The sequence below is a fragment of the Lepisma saccharinum genome, chromosome 27 (genome assembly GCF_977018435.1).
Source record: "Lepisma saccharinum chromosome 27, izLepSacc3.1, whole genome shotgun sequence".
Classification (NCBI taxonomy): domain Eukaryota; kingdom Metazoa; phylum Arthropoda; class Insecta; order Zygentoma; family Lepismatidae; genus Lepisma; species Lepisma saccharinum.
This window is the reverse complement of record NC_139255.1, coordinates 17,191,829-17,214,221: the sequence shown is the minus strand read 5'-3', so window position 1 is coordinate 17,214,221 and position 22,393 is coordinate 17,191,829. Positions and strand designations below refer to the sequence as shown.

Sequence of the window (22,393 nt, the reverse complement as noted above, 5' to 3'; positions counted from 1 at the left end):
ATAAGATAGTGCCGAGCGATTTGTGTTGCCTGAAGCAGCTGTTGATGCATTCCGAACAGCGGTTTCTGAGGTATCAGCTTCAGTGGAAAAAATGCTTTCAAAATTGGTTTGAGCGTATGCAAAAGTGTATCGATCTTAAGGGTGAATACTTTGAAAAACAATAAAGCCATTTCCAGAATTTTTTTCATATTGATTGCAGAAACTTTTCCAGCAGCCCTCGTAATACAGTAAAACAGGAGAAACAACCTCCTAAAGGGTGTCGCAACAAGAATGGCGGATTTGAGTTGCACCAATGTCTTGTTGGTGTTGGGTAGGAGGCACTGTTTGAATATATTTAAGTAGTGTTGTATTTTATTTGTTGTTTTGGGTTTGTAGCACTGTGGCACTACCTGGGACACCTTCAACAAGATGATTGCCTTGTTGCACAACAACTTTCCGGGTCGAGTCCTTTTGCCCAATGGCAAACAGAACTAGCCAGTGAGGTCAAATGACCTGACTTCTTCCTTTGGAGGAATGTGAAATTGCAGGCTTAAGAAAACAATCCTCGAGCCCTACCAGAACTCAAGGATGAAATCTGACGTGACATCGACCAAATCGAGGAGCAAGTCTGTGTAAGAATCATTGGTAATTTCATCGATGGAGGGACTACATGCAGAGCAAGACTTGGGACACATATGACATATTACGTAGAAATGTGTGTGCTTAATCTACAATATGACATATTGCTTATCATATTTAACTGATGTGACCGTTCTGATGATGTAGAAATATATACCACTTCATGAATATATATTTTTTTCACTTTATTAAATCCAGTGTTCTTGTTGGGACACCCTTTAGAAAAAGTTATCACAAAAATAATCCTTTCCTCAAGTACTGCACTTAATGTGAATTCCATTTTAAATATTACAAAGTTGTATACAATGCTCTTACCTTCTAACTAACAAACTAACTCTCTAGCCTTCTTAAACCCGAAGGTTCATGACTGCAGCAACACATGCCTTCCATTTGTCCCTATCCTGAGCAAGATCTATATATTATTTTCCATCCCTACAGATTTCCTTTAGGTCCATCTCAACATTATCCCTCGATCTTCGTCTTGGTTTTCCTACTGGTCTCCTATCAGGTTTTCCAACAACAATCCTGTAAACTCCTCTTTCCTCTACCATTCGTGCCACATGGCCTGCCCACCTAAGTCTTCTTGATTTAATCATTCTAATAATATCTGGACATGAATTGTGTACTTCTAAATTATATAATCTTCTCCACTCACCTGTCTCCTCATCCCTTTTAGGCACAAATATTTTCCTAAAGATCTTATTTTCAAATACTCTCAAATTATGTTCCTCTGTCAATGTAAGGGACCAAGTAATATAATAATACAGGCAAAATTACTGTTTCGTATATTTTAACTTTTAGTTTCTTAGATATTAAACGAGAAGACAAACGTTTATGAAGAGAAAAGTAACATGCATTTCCTGAATTAAGCCTGCTTTTCATTTCCTCTTTAATATCATTTTAATTTGTTAGGATTACTCCTAAGTACTTGAATTTGGAAACTGGTTCAAACGAGTTGTTATCAATAATTAGATTTTGATTATTACCTAACACTTGGTTTTGGCCGGTAAGCATATATTTAGTTTTCTCTTTGTTAACTTCCAAACCTATCTTTTTAGCTGCTTTGAAAGATATTTTAGCGTTATTCTTAATTGTATTTACATTGTAGATTTTGGAAGTGTAGATGAACACAGGGATTTATTTTGTGTTAGTGAAAGTGAAGAATGTAGAGAAAGTAGTGAAAGTGAGAAAGAGGTGGCTGTGGCAGGAAAAAAACTAAAGATTGAGGAATGGAAATGGACAGATGTGTGTGATCAAAACTATTAGGTGAGTTTCTATTTATTTTTCAAGTAAACTGCATATGTGCATACTTATTACTGTACTTTCACTATAGTTTTTACAATATTTGACATCTTGTCTTGCTGTGCAACAATCACAAGAGATGGACAAATTTAAATGGGTATTCATGTCAAAAAATTTGGCATTTAAATGGTATGCGGATGGGTTAAGGTCATATTTAGGTATATTTGGCCACTTCTATGTTATAGAGCATATTTTGATAACGTTTTTGGTCATATTCACCATATTTTCGCTTCTTCAAGGAATATGCAGCCATTTTTGAAAAGGATTCATTCTTACTCCCATGTTTACTCAAGTTGTTGATTTTTTCATTATACGCCGCAGTTTATTTCCTGAAAAATGGTGAAAACCACTCTAGTGGAATGAAATCAGAAAATGGACATTGGCCAAAAATAACTCTGACCAAATATTTGCTTAGAGGGCTCAGGGCTCATAAAATGAACTAAAAATAGTAATGAAAATATCTCAGCATATGTTAAATATTGATGTTTGAATTAGTTCAGTTGTAAGAGCATATCTTTTTAAACTTTTAGGTCATGAGAGCATTTCTTATTTGGTAAATTTTGGTTATTTTTAGGTCACAAAATTCTTAGCTCTAATCATCACCCTTTTGCTATTATCCTTACCTATTACGAGCTTTCACAGAACTCTTTGCTTTCCTTCTTTCAAATCTCTCCTCATCACTACTACTAGATGTAGAGCTCTCATTATGAATAGGTTGACGATGTGGCCTCAGGCGTCGGCGTATGGGAGTTCGATGTGTTGGCGTGCATATCAGCCCTAATCTTCTACGAAGACGAGGTGGTGGTGGGGTATCTTCACGGTAACATATGCTTGAACTGCGATTACGTGATGGGCGAGGTGGACCTACAATTTTCCACAATTGATATCATTAGTAACTACAAAATATGTAGTGTATAAGAATAAATAAGTATATTACATGCAGTTGACATATTTGCATTATGAATAAAGCAGCTACTATGAACCAGTTCAGATATAAGGATGCTCTACCACATACATACATTTTTCAAAGTATATGCAAACTTGAATGGTGTCTGCAATTCAATTCACACCAACGTTTTGTAATACAAATAGCACTGTAATCTATACATGTACACCGTGGCACTACAGTTGTAGCCAGTATTGAGAAACTTCCTAATCTAGAATAATTTTTGCTAGGGGTCTTGTATATTTAATTTTTGACGAAAACGCGAAATGTGAAATAACACATTCTAATGTTAATTTTTCATGTTTTTCAAAGATGTGAGGTGCATTTTGCTATCACAAGAAATTATGCGAAATGAACTGCCAAATGCAAAATAAACTGTTACACAAAAAATTTAGGGTTCATTTACCACTGCGATACCTTCTGAAGTCTGAATTATCCTGCAACTTATACATACCACAAAAAATTTATTAATTCTGCTGTCAATATTTAAGAAGCAAAATTGAACTCCTTTACATAGGAATAAACTTAATACTTTAATAACTATATAAATGTGCTATTAGAAGTGCAATGTTATTTTTGTGTAATGTGTATAATTTCAAATTCAAATTTAGGATTCTATTCACCATTTTAACACCAAAATGTCACTTTATATACCACTTTTGATCCCGAAATATGCCCAGTTCTTGTACCAAAATCTTGAGCTTTTATTCACCATATATATGTGGCTAACTATACAACACATGTTTAAGGTAGTGGAGGAAACTCCCTGAAAACAAGAAAGCTAAAATTTCAATTTTTCATAAAATGAAAAGATACACTACAAGTAAAATTTTAACCTTTATTAAGTTTCAATAATTTCCTACCTACTCTGCAGAGTTGACTTTACAAATTATTCTGTGTTTTATACAACAATTGATGTTAAATAATATTCTCAACAAAAAAAAAATCAATGCTGTACATTTTTCTAAAAACCACATATTTTTGCATGAACTACTTATTGGCAGCTTCATTCTTATAAGTAGAGCCCGGAAGTTTGGCAAAATGCCTCTTTTTATCTTCTGCATATATTGATAAAATTTTTGCAGATATACGTTTTTTATGTTGTTTCGAATGTTTTAGGAGCCTTTTCATTTTGCCTATTTTGCCTATTTGGGACCCCACTGCCTATTTTTAATTATAATGCCTTTTTTTGCCTTTTTCAATTAAATTTGACAATTTTTTTAAAAAAATGTGTAGGATAAATTATTTTTCTCCCAAAAAAACGTTGTTGGCATTTATTTTTCTTCCGTTTATTATGTGAATAATTTTCGCCTTAATAAAGTAATATTGAACTCAGGTATGTTTCAACATTGCTGAAGGAGAAAAGTGTGAGAAAAAAGTATTCCATGCTGATCTAGGATATTGCCTTTCCGTTAACATTTCCTTGTGCATGATTGACTGATGAATACCTGTTGCAGAACACCTGCACAATTACGTCTCCACATCCAGCATCCGTGTCAGGAGGTTATTGACAAGAAACAGCACTAATGCACAAGGGCCTTTGCATGGATTCCAAAATCAAGTTCTCTATCTTTAGGTAAGTTCTGCACTTTGGAGGGAAAGGATCGTGTAGTTGTCATCATGCCGAAATTTAGTGTGCCATTAAAAGTGGTAAATTAGATGGTTACGTGCGTGAATTTGGTGAAAGCACATTTTCGACAGACTGTACTATTCTTCTCTGCAAGATATGTGAAAAAACAATCAACCATGAGAAAAAAATACTATATATTTCAGCATGTGTCAACAGCAAAACATAAACCTGCAGCTGCTAAAATGATCGGACAGAAGAAGATATCCCTAATTTCAACAGCGTTACTGTGCATAAAGTGGACTTAAAACACCAAATCAATCAATCAATTTCAACAGCACTTCATCCAACAGGAAATCTCAGTTTTCTCTTGAACTGTGCAAAGCTTTCATGGAAGCAGGAATACCTTTCTGGAAAGTGGAAAAGAAGTCACTTAGAAAATTCCTGGAGAAATACACTAAAGAAACGGTGCCGTCGGAATCTACGCTGCGGAAAACATATTTAAGCGTCTGCTACAAAGAAGCTCTGCAAAGAATTCGTGCTGAAGTTGGTGGAAAAGAGATCTGGATTTCAATAGATGAAACTACGGACGCTATGGGACGCTGCATGGCCAACGTCATCATAGGAAATATGGAACCAACATGCGGAGAATCCTCGTCATTTCTTCTCACGTCAGAACAACTAGAGAGAGCCAATGGTTCGTCAATAGCTCAGTTATTCTCAAATTCCCTACTTCTGCTCTGGCCAGATGGTGTACATCATGATGACGTGTTACTTTTTATCAGTGATGCAACTCCCTATATGAAGAAGGCTGCCATAGCATTGAAAATTCTCTTCCCGAACATGCTTCATATCACATGTGTAGCCCACGCAATGCACAGAATCGCCGAAGAAGTTAGGGTGTTGCACCCAGAAGTGGACAGGTTGATTTCGAACACAAAGAAGATATTTCTGAAATCTCCCTCTCGAACCCGAAAATTTCAGCAAGTTGGGCCTGAGCTTAGTTTACCTCCACAACCAGTCTTGATGAGATGGGGAACCTGGATATCAACAGCTAGCCTATATATTATGCTAACAACCTTGAAAGTGAGGTGATCGATGCTCTTCCAGAAAATGAAGCGGCTTCAATTCGTGAAGTGAAAAAACTCCTGCGCTATTCAGAACTGAAGAATGAACTGTCGTTTATTTTTGCACATTGTGGTGCATTGCCAGAGACAATTTCAAAGCTAGAGAAAAGAGGTGAGACTCTTATAGCATCCATGAAAATCTTCGAGGAATCTATGCAGCAGATGATGGAAGTGCCAGGAGAAAAGGGGTCAGCTGTTGTGGAAAAGTGCAAACGGGTAGTGAGTGCAAATGAGGACCTGAAACAATTGAAAACAATTTGTGATATTCTAAAAGGTGAAAATGCTGTTACCGAAATGAGTCCAGCTACATTAGCTTGTTTTATGTATGCTCCAATAACTTCTCTCGAAGTAGAAAGATCATTTTCTATTATGAAAAACATTCTCTCTGACAGACGACTATCAATGAATGTTGAGAACTTAAAAAAACACCTTGTAGTTATGTCCAATCAAGATGGAGAAAATTGAAATGCTCTTCCCAATATAGATTTTAACATTTTGCCAGAAATTATAGATAAAAGTAAGCGACTTCCAAATGTGCCTTTTTTCGGTTTATATTGCCTTTTATTTCATTTTTAGTGCCTATTTTCCACATTATAAATGCCTTTTTGCCTGCCTATTTTAACGAAAATAAATGCCAGAACTTCCGGGCTCTACTTATAAGGAACACTAGTTTGCAACAACTCACAGAGAGAATGACAAAATGGACCAAATAGAAGGGGGGAGAGGAAACAGGATTCAACAATGCAAAACAAGATGAAGCATAATATCCTCGTGTAGTAAAGGATAAAAGAGAAAACTGAAAAACCCCATACCAAAGAAAATGGAAAGGAAAAAAAAACATGCTCCACACACACATCCCACTACACTTCACCAAATCAAACTGAACATTGAAGAGGCAATAATGAGAATCATACAGGAGGCTGTTTTGAAAGAGAGAGACATACCAGGAATAACAAGGTGTCAGCGCACTTGGAAATTCTGCAACACCACCCCCATCAATGATCACCAACAGACACCAAATAATTTCCTCTGGTAAACAAATTAATTGCAACTGTTCCTCGAGAAATTATCTAGTATCAGGGGTGCCAACAGGGGGATTATGGTACAGGCTGCGCCATTGAGATTTTGGGGGAGGGATTTTTTCCCTTCAAATAATATAAAATTCAACATTTATATATTTTTCCAAAATATATCTAAAAATTTTACACCTTAAATGCACCATATTAATCCATTACATGAAGAAAAGAAAGCGCTTAAGGGTAACATCAAAGGGAGGGGGTGGGAGAAATATCCACCTCCAAAATATTAAGCCTTATTTTACCCGTGGGTTCTGGGGGAGATTCTGAATTAAAAGTTGGGGAAGTGGGGGGGCAGTATCCACTCTAGATCTTAGATTACGGCAGGTATTTTAGTTAGAGGAGGATTGAGCATTAAATTGAGGGGGGTATCCAATTCTTCTGTATTACTATTGTCTTAGACTGTTGCGGAAATTCTTGTGTGGAGACTGAGAATTAATTTTTTGGAGGAGCAGGGTGGCTACAAACAAGCAGAAATAAAATTCCCTGACTTTTCCAGAACAAAATTTACATTTTTCTCTGACAATTACAAACAAAACTAAATCGATGTTTTTGCAAATGGAAATAATAAACTCATACAGATCTAAGTATGGATTTGTTAAGTACCAATATTATCTTCTATGAAATTGACGTAATTTCTCTATTCTCTATGATTTGAATTCAAACTGCAAAATAGTGAATTTGGAAAATTATTACAATTCACAAGCTAGGGAAGGATTACGGAATTTTATCATACGCAGTAAGTTTAAAGATATACAATTTGTAATTTATCAGTTTCCTTATCCATTCCCGGTATTATATGTTGATATTTCCACTGAGGTTTGGAACCCTCTGCTTGATAGAACCATGAGAGCGGACTCATTTTTCGATGCATAAAGCTACTTCTCTCTTCTCTGTAAAGCAAACAATTTAACTCTTGCATATAAGTGAAACAATTGAATTGTACAAAAGAAAGTGTCATATTTCCTTACATTATCAATGGGATTTCTGCTTCAATACAGTATATCCAAGTGAAGTACTGTGAAACTGACAACATGCAGTTATACCATTATTGCTGACAAAAAGGGTATGTAGGTATTAGAAATTTAACGCAAGGAATTTATAGAATTGCATTTTATAGGTACCTGATTTAGCTTTCCACACATTAAAACAGGAACACTCTGTTAATAACTTTGAAAGTTCATATACGAGGGGCATCCTGAAAAAAGCTCCAATGGTGTCTATACGCAGCACTAGTGGTCGAAGAGCAACACACACACATGCAGGCAGGAAGAAGTAGCATGTAGCTGTAATCTGGTACAGTTGCAATGCAGCCGTTTTAGGACATTTCTAGGTTAAAAATTGCAATTCTTATACAGTCTCCCACCGACTGCGATGTAGACTATGTGTAGTAATCAGATTTTTGCATACTCAGAATTTGGCACAGAGCTACCAGCAATCGTGTGAGGTGTGCAGACCGGACGTCCTGAGTGATAGTATGGTCAGACGATGCTGCAGACAATTCACAGAAGGTCAATCAAATGTGCACAACCACATACAGCTGAGTACACGCAGGCCCTTTGCATCACTTCAGGTGAGAGATCTTGGAACACTCCCTGTACAGCCCTGGCTTTGCATGTACCGACTTTCATCAGACTTTTTTTTTTCTTTGTCTCAGAATTATGAAAATAGATCATGTATGTCAACAATTACCATTTGAACCAAGAAATTTGGCTACACCTTACTGAAAACGTTGATACAATGGATGCTTTTGATATTCATTCAAACAAGGGATGGAACCGATTAATCGGTACTCTATTGGTATCGGCCGATATAGGCATATCAGTGTATCAGTAAAATTACCGATTATTTTACCGATCCGATATATTGATATCTTATAATTTAGTGCAAAATTATGCCATTTTGTTGTAATTTTTATGGATAATCTCCATGCCTTACTTTCTAAAAACAAGTAAATGTCTAAATATACAACTTCTCTTGCACTGGAGTCACCACGAAACACACATTTATTATGGAGATCAATGAACATTTCAGGTTTCTCAAGGACCATTTCTAATTTTATATCGGATCGGTAGAATATCGGTTATCGGTATCGGTAAAATTTATATCCGCCCATCCCTAATTCAAACATTTGGAGATCTATTTCAGTTTCCTCATGTCAAGATATTTATATATTATTACACCAGCTCTTTCACTGGATATGTTCAGCTTTCTTTTTAGCCAACCTCCCAGCCTAGGTATGATTGTTCTTTGTGAGTGTCCCTTCATTAATTTCATCATATCATCACTCATCATCATTATGCCACAGTTTCTACCATAATCCCCTCTGGCGGCCTCCCAGGGCATTGTTCACAATCTTTGCTGGAAGGTCAAGTCAAAAATTTGATAACCCACTTCTTAATGGTGACATGTGAAGGGTTTCAATCTCCCAATGTTGTGTAACTTATCCATGTGAATATTCCTGACAAATAGGTATTTGTCCACACACATTCTACAAAATGTTGGCTACTTAATCCTATACATCTAATACAGGGACTGTAATTACATATTTCATAAAATAAGTTTTATCGGGATACCAGCCACGTGATTTCCAGATGAGCTTTCGAGAGCTATCGTCTCTCTTATCTCAGGGATTATCTTCAGGGATGACAGTAACATTAGCTCTCCAAAGCATGGAAGCCTCTCTGGAAATCACCTGGCTGATATCTGAGAAAAAATCATCATCATTCGTTGCCAAGAAAGCTTCAAGAATTACTTCATGTTTCATAAAAGTATTAACCATATAAATTTTGCAGCTGTTCATATTATTAAAACAAAACATTTTGCAATATCTCTAAACTTAAAATATTCAATCAAGTGATTAAAGTTTAAAAATTTCCACAACAAAAAATTTAATCAATTTGCTTACCAACTGAGATCTGGAAACGTTCCACAATTGGTTTTGTTTTCCTTAAGTGATATTTTCCAACTCGTCCATCATCTTCAGAAGAACTATCCACGCCAGTCTGACTGGTTTGACTTTCTGTCTGCTCATCATCTGTACATCCTGCAATAAACATTTCTAAAGAATTAATTTTTTACTTGTACAGGCTGTACTAACGTGACAAGAGTGAACCCTGAATTTTACATTCACAAATTTAACAATTTCCAGCATTAACCCAAAAGGTCCCAGTGATCTCATATGAGATCACCTTACAAAACCATGATTCTACTAAATATTTTGCAATAATTATTAATAAACACTCTTTCATGTCCTTTTTCAAAGTCCATGTAAATAGAATTTAGTGGTCTATACTAAAACAATGACTTTTAGTAGTTGAAAATTCAGTTTTTTTAACTTCCTCTGAATGGTTACCGAAAATTATTGTTATTAATTTTTAATGTAGAATACTGAGGTCAATTGTACTTTCATTATATCGTTAATAGTTTCAAGTCAGCATAAAATAATTTTGGTCAAGGTAAATAAATAACATCATACCTTTTTCCTTAACAAAACAGTGATCTCAAAACTACCAAAACTGATAGTTTGTAAATTGCACTTTGTGTTTATGTTGAACGATTAGCGACAAGTAAACAAGTTGTTTACCACTAGTTCTTGCATTTACTCTTTGTGATTGTTAGAAGATGTTAGGTGGTCTAGTCGGTAGGGTTTCTGACTGCCATACGAGAGATCCGGGTTCAATTACCGGGATGGAGAATGTAAGGTCAAAATTTTTGTCCTTGTCTCCGCATAAAGTGGCTCTGGGGCTCACCCAGCATCAAATCAGTGGGTATAGACGTGTCAACTTCATTAACCTTCATATCTTAACAATTGCACCTGCACTTATACATCATATAATGCATACCTAACCTAACCCCCCCCCCCCAACTGAAAACACATTGAACTACCGAAGACTTATTACTTATCTTTACTCCACAGTATATATACTAATCTATTCAATGTATTATTTTATCATTGTATTATCTTTATTGTATTATCATGATCATTGTGTGTTTTTTTCTTTCTTTTTGATTTTATTCATTTATTGTATCTTTGACAAGGGTTGGTTGTAAGAACGGCCCATGAGGCCGAAACACACCTGCTTAAATAAAGACCATTCTATTCTATTCTATTCTAACTGTACTGTTGCTACCAAAAATAACAAGCATCGCTTGACTGCCAAGACTTACAATATAAGCAGGGTTCTGACATGGTGAAGTGAATGCAGTCGCCCAGGAATGAAGAACACGATCACCTTTTAAAAGTTTTTCTAATACCAATTTTTTTACCAACATTATAAATAAGGGAGATGGAATCACATCCTGTGAATGCGTGAATAAATAACAACTGTGTACATAACTCACTGCCAAGAATAGACTTCAAGTTAATTAAACAGTACAAGTTCTTTGGCAGTCTTGCGTTACCAGACACTTAGGAAGAAAGTCGTCACATCAAAATCGTTTGCTCATCCAGAACGTCTTCCTCCAACTGAGTCTTCCAACGAATTCCATTGTCTAAGAGTGTCAGACTATGACATGGATGAGTACGGCTAGCGAATCCTGTGAATTGGGGTTGGCAACTTGATGGCGATGAACTTGTACCAGTAATGTGTGATATGAGTGTTGCACCATACACTCTACTGAAAATGATACGTTGCAGTTGTAGAACTGGTTGCAGTGGTAACCGTTGCAGTTGCAGAACAAACGGCCTTCCATGCAGTTCTGTATGTGGATCGTGCCAAGTTACGCATTGTGACAACCAGGTGTCAGATAAAGTAGAGGACAGTGATGAGGACTAATGGACAATGAAGACTTACAGAAAAAATATGTATGAAGTATATTAAAATGTGTGATGATAATACAAACTTACAACTTCATAGTGTGTACTTACTTAGACCTACAAACAGGTACTGTACCTTTATTTTTCACTGTTGGTTCCATTTTTTGATCCCATAGACAAAATTTGTTGATTGAAATGAATTCCTTGACCATAAAAACCATAAAATTGATTGAAAAATAATTGTTCTACGCTTAAAAATTAGCAAGTTATAGGACTTTCTCTGATTTTCAAGGTTACAGGTGGCAATCTTGCAAATAACCGACTTCCGGTTGCCAGATTTTGGTAGACTTTTTTTCTGTTCATCAGTAAACCAAGTAGGAACAAAAACCATTTACGGACCTTTTGTTTGAATTTGTTTTAGGTCTGAACATTATATTGACCTGTCTAGTACCTGGGCCAACCCTAGAGGGTAAAGGCAGCCCGAGTGTGGTGCTGATCACATCACCACCAAAAATGGCTGAGATCGAGAATCCTATCCCCATATCCCCTTAATGTGCCTTCATGGCATGGTGCTATATGCAAGGGGTACTTTCCCTTCCCTTAGTCTTTGTGATTGTTAGAAGAACAATGTCTTGGTTACTGCACATTCAAGCTTGTCCAATTGAAGAAATACAGGGAATCCTAAAAGATCTTAGTGAAAATGAATCAGTTAGCGATACCGAAGTTGTCGTTCTACTGCCAGACAAAGTAGATTGCCTTAGTGTTGCAGATGAAGGTGCCAATGATGAGATTGGTCTAGCTAATGTAAGTGAGGTGCCAGGCCAAGAGGAAGTGTGTTATAACAGGAATCATACTGGTTCATTAAATGATGATGAAGTGAATGAAGATGCAATTGCAGGAGATCCAGTTCAAACAAAAAACCTAAGTGACTCTACACAAAGAACTCGGATTGCATCAAAGTGCAACTTCAACACTATAGTGTTGAATATACTGTTGTGCAAGGGAGGAAGAGAAAACAAGTTGGCACCACAATTTGTGCAAAATATAAGATATATAAATAATAATAATGAAAATAATAATAATAATAATTATTATTTATTATCTCAGTAGGGTTACAATTAAGCCATACAACATTTCATTTAGAACAATATTAATACAAATAATGACTTGATGCCCTATGTGGTAAAAACTATACAAAAGCTACATCTAAGGAAAATGAGATGAATTTACATGAGTATACAGTATAGTGTTCTATAGTAGCAATGAAATAAAGAAAGTTTGAGAGTTATACACATTTAGAATAAAGGAAAATGTAAGGGTGTGTGTGTGTTCGAAGTACATGGATGAAAATTTTAAAACATATGTTGGTGGTGGGAATGGTGGTGGTGGGGGGAGGGGGGGGTTAGCACTGAAAATAATATTACTGGAGTTGGAGTTTATAGGCATGTGAACGTAGAAGACCACAGAACTGCACTTTGCTGGTACTGAGTTTGACCTTCGTCGGGAGTGAATTTCAGGTTACCGATGCTAGGTACGAGAAGGACTTTTGGCGAAATCTACTTTTGTTAGGTTTGGGGATTACTGGTTCTCTATGTAATGACGATCTGTACTGGTACTGAACTCAGAGCGGAGCTTAATCCTATTATGCAATGGAGATGATTTGTTATATATTATGGAATACCTTATTCAGGTAGATGTATTGTATTGACTGTGGGTATGTTGTAAATCTTGTGTAATTGTTGAGAATTATATTCTTGGGGGTGCATGTGAATACTTCTTAAGCAATTGTTTTGGATTGTTTCAAGTTTCTTCAGATGAGTTAAGTTACCGCCATAAATAAGACTAGCACCATACTCAAATACGGGACGGATAAAGGAAAGGTAGAAATGTCTACTAAGATTTCTATTGAGATATTTACGAATTTTTCAAAATATGGTGATAGATTTTACGAATATAGTTATTTATTTGGAGATTAAAATTTAGCTGGGAGTCTATAATGATTCCTAGATACTTTAATTGATTGCTCAAAGGTACTTTGGCGTCATTAAGGGTAATATTGTGTTAGCCGGGAAACAAGAAACAAATAAAAAATAATGACATACTGAAAAACCTCGAAAGTGTTAACAAATCTTTTAAAATATGTCCCTTCCTAGACATGTTGAACAATAATTTCATGCAGTTCAGTGTCTTTCAGGCTGAAATGTAAATACATGATACAATTGCCAAATAGTTTGGACAAAACACGCTGAAACAGTTTATATACGGAAAACAAAATGTGGGCACTCTGTGGTTCAAATGGGGGTACTGCTGTAACTTTGAACTTTACCAAGGTAATTTTGATAAAACTCCTCTTGGACCAAGTGTTGTGGATTCTCACTTGTGCACTACCATCGATGAACAAGAATACGAAATCAATTTTGGAAGCTCTTTTACAACATTTCCACTTTTAATTTAGGACCTCTCTGATGGCACAGTGGTAACGTCGTTGCCATGTTATCAAGGGGTCCGGGGTTTGATACCCAATGGAGGCTCATGGTGGTATGGATACCACATTAACCCCTTCTCTGTGTAATTTTCTGGCAAAATGATTTCAGTTCTGTGTATTTTTTTTCTGAGTTTGCGTAGTAATATTTTAAAGTAGCTACTGCTTCAGCAGAATTCATCCGAGTACCACGGTTTATACATCTTTCTTTTCAGAATAGAACAGGCTTTCAAATGGTAACATGCACGTGTGTACATCAAGTATGAGGATAGGGAAATCGGGGATAATTCGGGAAATTTCCTTCCAAAAAATTCCTTCTGGTAACTTTGGGACCCTCTGGACTGGCCCTGGATATAGGTACCATTATAATCTACCTTGAAAAATACTATGGTCTATATGTAATGTGTCCGCCAAGTTTCATTGTAATATCTTCAATAGGAATGACGGATGAGGGAAAAATATTTTGCAATCCTGTTTGACAATACTATTAAGATACAAATCGGAGATAATTCGGGAAATTTCCCTCCGAAAAATTCCTTTTGGTAACTTTGGGGCCCTCTGGACTGGCCTTGGATATAGGTACCCAATTATAATCTACCTTGAAAAATACTATGGTCTATACGTAATACGTCCGCCAAGTTTCATTGCAATATCTTCAATAGGTATGAGCGAAAAAATATTTTGCAATCCTGTTTGACAATACCATCAGATACTATTAGAAACTCACAAACTCAAAAACCAACAATAAACAAATAAAAAAATAATGACATACTGAAAAACCTCAAAAGTGTTCAAATAACGCAACACCAAAAAAAATGTACATAAAGCAACTGACTAAACGCGGCACACAAACGAACTCATGTTTGCACTTTGTCAGCATAACACAAAAACAGTTTACTTTCCTCTGAACTTCTTCTTCTTCTTCTTCTTCTTTGTCGGCACTGAAAATCATGACTAAATTAAAGGTCGTTGTTTCTTCAATAGCAAAACATATGTTTCAGCAACAAAAAATGTATTATTCCGTTCACCACAGGTTACTTCAGTCAGAGATGTTCGCGGGCATAATATTACACCCAACACAGAATAAGCTATAGTGACCAAGGGCGTAATATTACGTCGAACACAGGAAAGGGACTAAACTGTAGGTTCAGTCCCCATTAGACTTACTGTGCATAAAGTGAACTTAAAAAACACCAAATCAAACAAACACTTTCCGGTCTGACGGACATTTTAGGGCATTTTTTTTAAAAATACAGAAAAATACACTATTAATAGTATCACAATGCATTATATATATATATTTTTATAATTTACACATTGCAATATTTATTGAAAAATTATGTATTTTTTTTTTTGTATTTTTGATAAATCAGCATAAACACGCAATTAATGTTATGAAAAAAAACAACGAAATAACGGTAAGCCTTTACCCAACCAACATAAGATGCTCTCTGGTGGTGAAAAATAGAACTATCTCCAAGCGTATGCAACGATAATCGCATAAGGTTCGGGCAACTAAATTTAAACGCAACGGAAATACGGTGATCGTATCCTAGCCGATTGGTGACCGGAAGGGATGTTTTACTCTGCTCGCATCACACCCGATTCCCGACCAGAAAGTGTTAAAGGAAATGGTATTTCGAGCCATTGGTACAGCTAGGGAGCTACGTAAGACAGTTAAGGTCGTAAAGGACATGAAAAAGATGAAACGAGAGGATTTTAATAATCGTTTCAACAGGAACAATGACATTTTGGTTCTTAGGAAGAATGACAATACAACAGTCCAGTTATTAAAATTATTCAGATAGGTTAGTTTACTTTGTCAACACTATTTGGTATTTTCAGTTTTGCATTATTTTTAGACTTCCAAATGAAATTGAGGGGTCAGTAGATGAGTCAAGCAAATAACCACTTACTTATGCTTTTATTACTATTGTGAGTATAGAAAAAATATGTTACTATCAATCTAATTTGTCATCTTGATTGTTTGCTTTATTTTACTTCGCTTTGTGCCACTTTTGGCTAACTTGCGAAAAATGAATGGACACTCACAAACATCCATGCTCAGACCAGGATTCGAAACTGGGACCCCTGGCATTGTAGCATGATGTGCTAACGACTCTGTCACGGGAGCCGGCAATTTGTCATCTTGTAACAGCATATCCATATAGAATATGATTTCAGCTTGAAATAAAATGGTGATAGTAGTATTATTCATTCATAATTTTTACCCTCGAGATCTCAGTGATCTCATATGAGATCAGCTACCCCCTAACAAATAGTGCAGGGCAAACAGAAAATTTCAATTTAGTTTCTCATATTTCATCATCAGAAGTAATGACATGGTACCTCAGAGGTGAGGGTTACCTGCACGCAATAATGTGACGAGAGCCCCAACAACAGATCTACTATATCTCAAACTACCACTACATTAACCATGAACCTTTCCAAGATGGCTCTCGAGTGTCCTGCCCGAAACGCTGGTAGCGCTGATTGGTGTGTGTTGTTGCAAGGGAAAGTCCAACCACAAAGAGAATAAGCTATTTAACCCAACTGTATATATATATATATTTAGAAACAAAGTGCTAACAGAAAATAGCCAATTAACTAAAAGATTAATTTATTTCTGATTACCAAACTCAGGAGCATCATATGGATATTTAGAACCACTATCTGTAATACCACAATGCATTCCCATATCCCTCTGGAGTGATATTTGAATTCCAAGATTACAAACTTGCACCCAATCCTTAATATTTAAACACACCCTCTTGTATAACCATTTCCCAGTAACACGATTAAATGTGCATGTTCTATTAAACCCAACAGAACAAAATTCTTAATACAGGTATATGTCAAGGAAGAACACAAAACAGTAATACTTCATTGTATATTCCCAAACATTTGGTGAGATTGTTTAGTATGTGTGATTATACTGGATACATCAATAGCACACCCAAACTTCCCCCTGCTGAAAGAGAATACACATATGGTAGAACATGGATTCATGCACAGAGTTCAGAATAAATCTCATATGTAAATTCCAAGTGGAACATAAACTATTGGACATATTTATTAGTATGTTATTTTACATAACTGTCACTTATGAGCATTAAGTGACTACTTATATTCCTTCAAACAAAATACTGTTGCTTGTCTCAGCATGAACAGCTGATTGATTTACCTAGAAAAGTGCATATACTAACAATATGTTTTTGCAGGTAAATTAGGCAACACTGCCTCAAGCTGTCAAATTACTACTTATTAAATGATGGTTGTATCAAAATATACCCAATTATAAAAGGTTTAACACAATCTATTCATGGATTTTCAAGCAGCAACACTACGTCTTTGTGTGCTACAAGCATGCCCATATACGGACAAGTGACTTCGAAAATCAAGATAAATGTTGATAATATACGTATTTACGCGTGGCCACGGTGGCTCAGTCGGTAACGCGTCTGACTACCATGCTAAAGGTTTGATCGCCGGCCGGTTCAAATCCGGGAACTTTTCTAACGTTGGAAGTGGCCCCGGCGCCCACCCAGCATCGAATGACATGGTTACCTGGGGGGAAACCCTGGGGGGTAAAGGCAGTCAGGAGCGTGATGCTGATCACATCACCCCCACTCACGACCGGATCAAGAAAGTGTGGGGTGTTACCCCCACACCCCCTATACACCTCCATGGCGTGGTGCTAAGCAAAGGGGAGCACTTTACCTTTTACCTCCTCTTGCCGTGAATGCGATAATCCCATGATTATTTCTTCCCACGGCCCCAGACCGTCCATCCTTGTACTTCTCTCTTCCTCTCGGCCCTCTTCCTCCCAGGGCCCTAACCACTATTTTAGATAGTGCATTTTACCACGTCAACGCAACAATTTTTTCAAACACAATTTTGAGTGATATAAGCATATGTATATGTGTCAATGATCTTATTGTAATAAACCTTTAATAATCATAATTGTTTCATTTATGCAGAAAAATGGAGAATACCACGCTGTATGAATTATAACTTAGTAACAAGTGTGAAAATTGCGGACCTATAAAATCACCATCTGGTCAAAACGTCCCTGTGCAAAAGCGACACCAAACTTTCCGCGGTATATTTTACAAAAATAAAAGATCTTGTAACATAAGTTCAAAATGTATTACCTGAATGTTTAAATACAACTAAAAATTGAAGTTATCATTATATTGATATCCAAGCAAGATGCAATTCAAGAATTTACGGTTTATCCATAAAATTCCGATTGATGTCATCATTCGCTACGTTCAGAAATTAGCGTGATTAAAAATTAATTCTAACGGCAATTATACTCCATTTTTCATGAATTCTCTAAACATTATATTTTTTGTGTATATGGACGTCTGCTAATAATCTTAAATTATTTATCATGCACATAGGTATAGTTAAAAAGAAAACAAGCCATATGACAGTACCTGTCATATCAAATATATGAAAATAAATAAAAATTCAAGGGACTTTGTGGGTTAATTCTTTTCTGGTCTTAATGTAATAATATTAACATTTTCCTCAGATTTTATATTTCTTGCACGTGAAGTTTTCTAGACATTCTTTACAAGTATGTATGTGTACATGAATTTTCACTATATATAAACGAGTGTTTTAACATTACATTATTTTTAAACTCTGTAAGAGTTATTTTCCTGTAGTTTACGGTTATTACAAGCATAAGAAAACAGTTTTTCTTTGTGACGTTTCAGGAGAACACACGCTCCTTTCATCAGACATTTATTTTCATTTTGACTAAAGATACAGTTATAACAATGGTTAGTAATTTTTAAACAAAAAGAATCTGTTATATAATGGATGTTGTCAATGTTACATTGTTGTAATATAGCAACTTAACTGTGAAAAAAACAGTCTGTTTTATTTTTATTTAAATTATGAATCCAAAATATCATCAGGCAATTCAAATTCATCATTGTTTTCACAAAGTCTCTTGATGTTTTCTGTTACATTAAATTTTAAAGATGGTGGCTTACTCCATTTGTGAAAAAGAAAACTCCATACTGGATCTATGTTACCATTTTCATTATTTAATTTATTCCAGTGTTCTTCTGCAATGAACGAAGCTTCCCAGACATTCAACTCTGTGTTTCCCGTTAATCTTTTTAAAACCCTTCTCTTTTTAATCAAATGCTTCTCTTCGATGATATGAGTTGACAAACCTGTTCTTGGGTTTAGATTATAATGTCCAAATCGTGTTCGTGCCATCTTATTGCCATTTTCCTTGCTGTTTGTCCCACATAATCTTTTGAACATGAACAACTTATATTATATATTCCTGTGGTTTCCAAATCAAAAAACAAGTTGCAAGAAAACTAAAGGAAAAGAGAAATACAGACAAAGATGAAAAATCTGTTGAAAAGAAATTTGTGTGCATTCCATTCCACAAGGGATTCTCACATAAAATTGCAAAAATTTTCAATTCGGAATGAAATTTTCAGTTGGTAGTGCTTATATACACAAGGAAGATTTTGTGATTTCAATAGAGAAAGCACTGAATTTCTTAGATGATGAGGAGGAAAAGAGAAAATTACGAAGTCTCACACATGATGCTCTTGACGAACGGTTAAGTTTTGAATACAACAGAAGAAATAACAGAGGTCCAAAATACACGGAACGGGAGAAAGAGCATATAAGGTTGGGGAAAAAAGTTCATAGTTTCAAGATCTGGTTGAAAGAAAACGACATTTTCTTAATAAAATCGGACAAGGAAAATAAACCTGTCCTTATCCGAATTAAGGACTATAAAGAAAAAATGGAAGAATGTTTCAAAGTAAACAATTTCACAGAAACCTCTCGAAACCCTATAACTAAAATAATAAATGAGGTAAAGAAAGTAATTGAAAGCAGTATCACGATACCAAGAGAAATGAAGAAAAAACTCATTGTCAAGAATTCAACCCTGCCGATTGCCTTTGGACTACCAAAAACTCACAAACCGGGAACTCCAATACGACCCATCATTGCAACTTTCACACATCCTGCATACAAACTATCCAAATATTTAGTTGAAAGACTTGCTATAATTAAACAACAAACACCATTCAGTGTTAAAAATGCATTTGAAGTGAAACAGAAACTAAAAAATATTGTTTGGAATAATGAGTATCGTATTGCAAGTTTTGATGTTGAAAATTTATATCCTAGTGTCCCAATAGAAGGTGCCACAGATGCATTACACAGATGGCTTATTGAGATGAAGGTTAACCCAGTAGAATCATGGGAAATGGTTCGATGGTTTACTGTATGTGCAAATTACAATTACTTTCTATTTGATGGCAAAATATATCAGCAAAGTAATGGTCTATCAATGGGAAACCCAGTATCCGGAATCATCTCCAGCATTTTCCTTCATTACATAGAATCTCCAATTGTTAATGCCATAGGTGCGGATATCAAACTCTACATCAGATATGTAGATGATGTGCTAATTATCGCTAAAAATGAGAACACCATCATGGACGTATTTAAATTATTAAATGAATCACATCGTCGCATAAAATTCACTTGCGAACCCATGAATAACAATGTAATTTCTTTCCTTGATCTGCAAATTAAGACAACTGACTCAACAATTCAAACATCAGTCCATAGAAAAAATTAGCGGGGGAAAAATATATCCATGCCAAATCAGAACATTCGCGTATAACAATGGATAACATATTTTTAAATTTTTTCCTGAGAGCACAAAGACTATGTTCTAATGATGAGGATATCAAAAATGAAGAAGAAAGGCTCTTTAATATAGCAAAAGAAAATGGTTTTCACACTAACAGAATAAACCAAATCAAAAAACAAGTTGCAAGAAAACTAAAGGAAAAGAGAAATACAGACAAAGATGAAAAATCTGTTGAAAAGAAATTTGTGTGCATTCCATTCCACAAGGGATTCTCACATAAAATTGCAAAAATTTTTAGAAGTTTTAATTTCAAAATTGTTTTTAAATCACCAAGAAGTTTGGAATGTACATTTAATGAATTCAAAATGAGAAACTCTCTACCAGATGTGGAAACCACAGGAATATATAATATAAGTTGTTCATGTTCAAAAGATTATGTGGGACAAACAACAAGGAAAATGGCAATAAGATGGCACGAACACGATTTGGACATTATAAATCTAAACCCAAGAACAGGTTTGTCAACTCATATCATCGAAGAGAAGCATTTGATTAAAAAGAGAAGGGTTTTAAAAAGATTAACGGGAAACACAGAGTTGAATGTCTGGGAAGCTTCGTTCATTGCAGAAGAACACTGGAATAAATTAAATAATGAAAATGGTAACATAGATCCAGTATGGAGTTTTCTTTTTCACAAATGGAGTAAGCCACCATCTTTAAAATTTAATGTAACAGAAAACATCAAGAGACTTTGTGAAAACAATGATGAATTTGAATTGCCTGATGATATTTTGGATTCATAATTTAAATAAAAATAAAACAGACTGTTTTTTTCACAGTTAAGTTGCTATATTACAACAATGTAACATTGACAACATCCATTATATAACAGATTCTTTTTGTTTAAAAATTACTAACCATTGTTATAACTGTATCTTTAGTCAAAATGAAAATAAATGTCTGATGAAAAGAGCGTGTGTTCTCCTGAAACGTCACAAAGAAAAACTGTTTTCTTATGCTTGTAATAACCGTAAACTACAGGAAAATAATTCTATAATGCAAGCAATGCGTACATACAAGAAAAACTATCTGTAAGAGTTATTTTCAATTACAATATTATCTCAAATTTTAAAATATTACCCAGCCTTTTCAAGCTGAGTCGCCTCAATCGTAACACCAATGCATAGTAAGTAAAACAACTCCAAAACAACAGCAGACGACACCTAGTCTGCAATGCAAAAATAAACTATAACTAGAGGCAGGCATATTTAGTTTTTGACGAAAACACGAAATGTGAAATTACACATAGTAATGCTAATTTTTCATGTTTCTGAAAGGTATGAGGTGTATTTTCCTACACAAAATGTCACAAAATGATGCGAAATAGATGCTTGAACATGAAATTTAGAGTTTATTTACTGACGTGACACTTTCTGAAGCTTGAATTATTCTGCGAGATATGCAATTCACAGGAAATTGATTAATTCTGCTGTAAATATCTGAGAAGCAAAAATGGGCATCTTTATACAGGAATAAATTTAATACTCTGGTAACTACATAAATGTGCAATTAAAAGGGATGTGTTCATTTGTGTATAAGTGCAGTTTTTAAATCAAATTTAGGATTATGTTCACAATTTTACAACCAAAATGGCATTGTATCTACCACTTTTGATCCGATTTTTGACAGCTATAAAAACAAAATTTTATTTTATTTACCGCTTTTCAACTCAAAATTGACTCCGGTTTGTACCGAAATCTTGCATTTTTATTTACCAAAAATATGTTCCTCTAACTATAGCCTCTTAATCCCCATAGACCTAGCTCTGCGTTCAGTTGAAAGATTGTTGACAATAAACAGAATC

General features: G+C 35.3%; 1 protein-coding gene across 2 annotated transcripts in view; it reads right to left on the bottom strand.

The window, feature by feature from the left end:
• The window catches only part of LOC145980291 (ATPase family AAA domain-containing protein 2-like), a 189,775-nt gene that overhangs the window by 128,914 nt on the left and 38,468 nt on the right, over positions 1-22,393 (bottom strand). For both annotated transcript variants that reach the window (XM_083113305.1, XM_083113306.1), the window contains exons 7-8: positions 9,545-9,682; positions 2,544-2,784 (exon numbers count right to left, since the gene is read on the bottom strand). In XM_083113305.1, the coding sequence (XP_082969431.1) occupies positions 2,544-2,784; positions 9,545-9,682 (379 nt within the window). The remainder of the gene's footprint in view (positions 1-2,543; positions 2,785-9,544; positions 9,683-22,393) is intronic.